The sequence below is a fragment of the Protopterus annectens genome, chromosome 3.part1 (assembly GCF_019279795.1).
Source record: "Protopterus annectens isolate FY-2018-M chromosome 3.part1, PAN1.0, whole genome shotgun sequence".
NCBI lineage: Eukaryota > Metazoa > Chordata > Ceratodontiformes > Protopteridae > Protopterus > Protopterus annectens.
Genome location: NC_056732.1, coordinates 1,150,560,908 through 1,150,566,907, shown reverse-complemented (window position 1 = coordinate 1,150,566,907; position 6,000 = coordinate 1,150,560,908). Strand labels below are relative to the sequence as shown.

Here is a 6,000-nt window from a genome sequence, read left to right as displayed (position 1 = left end):
ACACGCACACACACACACACACACATATACATACACGCACACACAAACACACAGCACACCTACATATACTCACACATATACACATGCACACCCAGATATATACACACACATGCACACATCCACACCCACACATACCAACTCTCACCTAAACAAACCCACAACACACTCACATATGCACACACACACACACACACACACACACACACACACACACACACACACACACACACACACACTCACACACAAACACACCCACACACACTCACCAACACACCCACACACCCAGCCACACCCACCCACATACACACACCCACCCACACACACCCACACACAAAAAACACACATATACTCACACACACACACACACACACACACACACACACACACACACACACACACACACACACACACACACCCACACACACCCGCACACCAACACACACCTACACACACCTACATACACCCACACACACCCACACACACCCACACATGCACACACGCACACCTGCACACCCTATCCTTGGTTACTCACTTCTTCTTTTTGTGATTAATTCTCTGGTATCTATGTGGTCTGTAATGTAAGCAGGAGCTTTTTTCTTATAACTTTCTCCTCAGACAATGTGATGGTTTCCAGGTTTTAAATCTAGAATAAAATATTATCTTTCCTTTATCAGAAAATTCTAGTTAGGATTTTCACTATTTTGAAATGTATTTCATTCTGTAAGCCCATAACTTCGACTGAATTATAAATATAGAAAACTATTAAAGTAATACACCTGCAATTAATTTGCTGAAAAAAAGATCTTAAAGTTGTCATTTTCTAATATTTCTCTGAGTGTAATAAACTCTATAAACCTCACTGTCATCACTGAGACCCAGTGAATTTCCTACATGTAGGGATTTAGTGTGCTCACTTGAAATCTTCCCTGCTCCCTTGTTCCACCTCACTCATGATACTATTTCCATACTACAAGCAATCGTACAGTCTTAACATTTAGAAGTGCTCATTGCTTGTTTTAACCTATTAGTAGCTCATATTTGTTATTTCCATGAATGCTGTATATTTTCCCTTCACATTGTATACAACTCCATCATCCATTAGCTTGTCACTCTGTGACTAAAAGGTGGCAGTAAGGCAATGAGCTATCAGGTCAGTGGTGTGATTTTCTCTCTGTTTTTTTCTCAGTTGTACAGTCATTCTCAGAGGGCATGTGGCTATACGTTGGCATAAGCATATCAGCAGTTCCCTTTTTTCATCTTTCTAGAATATGTGCTGCCATTCTGTATGCATTAGAAGCAGAAAATGTGATATCCAATATATGAGCTAGAGTTTTAACTGAAACTATTGGAAGCAAAGTCAAATAGTCTCCCTAATATCACAGTGGAACTGGAAACATCTATATACTTAAAAAAAGAGCATCTCATCAAGTTATCCATTATTAACTATTTTTCAAATTGCTTTAAAAATTAAGATATAAAAAATGTAATGCTTGTGAAAAGCTGTTAAAGTGGCATATTTGTCAAAGTGTACACTATGTAGTCATGTCCACAGTGAAAGTGTATTCCACACAAGTCTCTTACCTCTAGCAAGCCACGTATGTCACTAGGGTCAATAGTGGATGCTGGTCCCTAGATATAAAATAAAACAATTAGAACCATGCATTTCTTGCTCTTTGAAAAAAATATATAATTTTAATGTTTAAATATTCAGTGAATATTATAGTGAGAAAACAATAGTAATTTACAGCAAAGTAGTTACAACTTTTTCAGTGAACCAATATTTTCTTAAATGGTCATATGGAAATCTGTACCTGTGGCTATGATATTCAAGGGGTGTATCATGAGCAAATGTAAAACAGGCATTTTGAATGCCATTTTGCAAGAAACACACTGCAAATTAACTGAGAATAAATAAGAGTTCATAGTTCTCTCCTGGAAAAGGCCAGTTTGTCTTTTGGTGGGGTTGCAGCTACATCCAGTGTATACGTTTACATATCTTGCTTATCTTGAAAATTAATTATGATTGAAAGTATAGGGTTCAAAAAACTGACCAAGGAATTAATGTAGTGCCATTAGTACACTAGTTGTACTGGACTATGGTGACAAAGCAAGAGATGAGCCATAGGTTAAAGCAATGAATTTACTAGTCAACCTTCATCAACATCCCCAGCTATGGTCATGAATTTTGAGTAGTGCCCAAGAGGATGAGATCACAGATACAAATGACAGAAATGAGATTCCCCTCACAAGGCAGCCAAGTTCATCCTCCATGATAAAGGTAGGGGCTCTGTAATCTGACTGGGACTCAGAAAGAAGCCAGCTGAAATGCTTTGGTCACCTTGTGAAGATGCCCCTGGGTGCGGTCACCACAGCAAGGCAGAAAGAAGGTGATACACCTCTGAAAGCTCCAAACACTTGTTGGCAAACTAAAAAGAGATAGTGAAGTGGCTAACAGATGTCAAACAACTATTCTGTCTGAGTGCATGTAGGTCTATCACATACACTTTGGTCATGGATGATTTTTGAGTGGTAGCCCCCAAAGCCATAAAATGTATTGCACTCAAACTTTTTTTTGTCAGTTTTTTGCTATATCTAGTAATATGTGGGAGAAGCTGAAGTTCCACAAACTACAAAGAATTAAGATTGGATTTCTCCGATCATAATGAACTAATTATGTCTTCCTGAATGCCAAAATCACCTGCATGTGACTGCCTGGACATGTTTGTCTTGAACACATAAAAAGTTCATTGTTATCAGAGACTTGATCATAATTCTATATATAATTTATCATAAAAGGAAATTATGCATAAAAAGTCACGTTAATGATGTGGTAATACTGTAGTAAGTGCACAGAAATACAGCCAACTCATTGCAAACAGAACAACGTTCATGTGCGAAACAGTAAAGAAAAAAATCTCATCTCCTTCTGCATATAAAAATGTTACTCTCCTACCTTATATTCAAAATTGTCTTTATGTTTGTCACTAGCAGAAAAATTACTCTTCATAGAAAGTAAATATAACTTATTCCTTACATAACTATTTTTATGTTCTGTTTAATAATGATGTTATTTTTTTTGCAAAAGTATATGAATGAATATTTAATAGTGGATTAAGGTGCTTTATTTGACTTTGAATGCAAGACATAATTACAAGTAAAAACTTATTAAACAGGATCCATTCAGTTTACACGAACTGCACAATATTTTCAATTCAGTCTTACATACGTCAAAGAAAGTAGTTGAGTTCCTGTTTATTAGTTTTGTTTCTACAGTCCCAGTATGATAAATATCCATTAGGACTCTTCAAGCTATTCACAAAGTCATATGACTTAAGTAACAGCATATTGGTTTTACTTAGTGTTGTTGCAGTGTCTCATAATATATTCTGTTTTGCATCTGTGCTTCTGTGCCATGTGACACTTCACAGACGTTACCCTAGCTCATCATGCACCTCTGCTAAACCAAATAACTTCACTGTCATGTTTCTTCATGTTATCATATTATTCCATGCTGTAAAACACATTGCATCTGACATAAATCATATTCCTGACACCATACAGCCAATTCAGTTCTATTATTACATTAGATAAGTTAAAACATGATATATGTACCAAGCCTGTCACGCTACAAGTACAAGGAAAAGTGCTCATAGGGTAACACAAACACAAACCCACACACACACACACACACACACACACACACACACACACACACACACACACACACACACACACTTAGTTGGGTTTCCCTACAGGAATGTGTGGAATGATTCTTTTGCTCACCATACATTGCAAATTACATAGTAGAAACAGTGCGACAAAAACCCCTAAAAACACAAAAATTCCTTTTTTTGTAGACCCCCAAAATGTTTTATACACACACACACACACACACACACACACACACACACACACAGACACACACACATATACACATGCAGTCACACTACAGTGAAGAAAAGAAGAAACAAAAACAGAAAAGTGCACTGCAAGCTTGCACAATACAATACATTCTGGTGAAACTCACAGCAATATTAAATTCTCCCACTAAAGTCACTCGGAATGTAGCAGCAGAAACACATAAGTAAGCACACTTAATTGCATATATACACTCACAAACAGATGCAGTGGTGGAGAGGCAATGTCTCACACATACCCAGAAACTCAGATGCATGCATGAGAGCAGACATACAAAACCCACAGATGCAGATGTAGAGGCAGACACACAAATAATTACACAGAGATGCAGAGGCACAGACAGACTCACACACACATATACACAGAATCCCTCCTTACACACACACACACACACACACACACACACACACACACACACACACACACACACACACACACACACACACACACAAATATGCCCAGCAATTACAGCTACTTTCTTGACTATCTACAAATCAGATGTCTTACTTTAATTAAATGAATGAAAACAATATACACATTACACTGCAGCTACCCCAACATACATTCACATATTTCCTTCTATTTCCTTGCTGCAGTTAACACATTTTTTCTCACGCTTGCCTCTCACTAAATGTGGGTTTATGAAAGCCATGGATAGTAAGACTAAGTAAAAAGGCATCTCCTTATAACTGCTGCAGGTATTTTTATTTAACTAATGTTTTTACTTTGTCTTTCTTTTATTTAATGCTCGCTATTCATCTATATTTAAAAAGCATAAAATGTGATCATTTTTTTTTCTTCAGTCTTTGGCTCATGACAGCTTAATATATTGCTATGAAGCTGAGGGCTTGTTACCTGGCTAGAAAGCACAGACAGCCAGCACCAAAGACAAATCCAATCTTTTTTATTTAAACATGAAGCAGACCAGTTTCGGTCCTGAAGACCTTTATCAATGCAAAAAAACAGAAAAATACAATGATAACACCCTTTTTAAAGACATATCTCATAATTGTTCCACCAATCAGAACAAAAATGTTATCACTTAATTAAGTGTAATAAACACACCCACAATAAAATGTATATACAATAAAGCCACATAAAGAATATATTCAATATACCCACATACAAAACTATCAAATGCAGGATATATAAACATATTTGACAACCTAAAAATAAAAAATAAAAAAATTTATGTAAAACTTGGATTTCCTATTTCTTTAAAAAGGGTGTTATAATTGCATTTTTCAGTTTTTTGCATTGATAAAGGTCTTCAGGACCAAAACCGGTCTGCTTCATGTTTAAATACAAAAGACTGCATTCTTCTTTGGTGCTGACCTTCTGTGCTTTCTATTGTGCTTCATTTTGGCCTTTGCACCTGCCATCCGTGCATGGCTTTTCCTGACTTTCACAGATTCTCTTAACTTCACTGGTGGCGTCTGACGAATCCATTTCAGTATTGGTTGTTTCCTGCTTTTAGGCATTATTGGTACACCCTTTTTATATTTTTTTATTATTTTTTGGAGTTTTTTCTATACAGCTGCAGTTTTTCCTTCATGTGGGGATGATTTTTCATGTTTGACAACCATTTGGAGTGTGTCTCAACTCTTTTGGGTTTATGGATGGTCAATTCTGCTCACTGGTGTTTTGACAAGGTTGATGCTGGGTGGTTATGCATCTTTGGGAGATCGTGAATCTATAAGGGGACATTTCAAACAAGAGAATCTTGTTTGACAACTATGCAATGTTTATGGTGAACAGAACTTCGCAAGGTGTTAACTTCTGTTCACTTTAACTGTGGATTTATAAAAGGAACACTAATGGACATAATTTTCCACTGTTTTTGTGATTTGGTGAATGGTGTTTCTTATATTATACTTGGGGATGTTGTCCCTATGTTACAAGGAACACTAATAGGTGCCATTTTCTACTGTTTGTGTGATTTGGTGAATGGAACTTTGCATGGTGTCAACTTTTGTTCATTCTGACTGTGGACTCATATAAGGGAACATTTTAGGCAAGAGAGTCTTGTTTGATAATTGTGCAATGTCTATGGTGAACTTCTGCTCGCTTTAACTGTGGATT

The 6,000-nt window shown here is 36.7% G+C and overlaps 1 protein-coding gene across 1 annotated transcript in view; it reads right to left on the bottom strand.

The window, feature by feature from the left end:
- The window catches only part of COL22A1 (collagen type XXII alpha 1 chain), a 2,341,282-nt gene that overhangs the window by 548,838 nt on the left and 1,786,444 nt on the right, over positions 1-6,000 (bottom strand). The window contains exon 43 of the mRNA XM_044067281.1: positions 1,582-1,629. Coding sequence (XP_043923216.1) covers positions 1,582-1,629 — 48 coding nt within the window. The remainder of the gene's footprint in view (positions 1-1,581; positions 1,630-6,000) is intronic.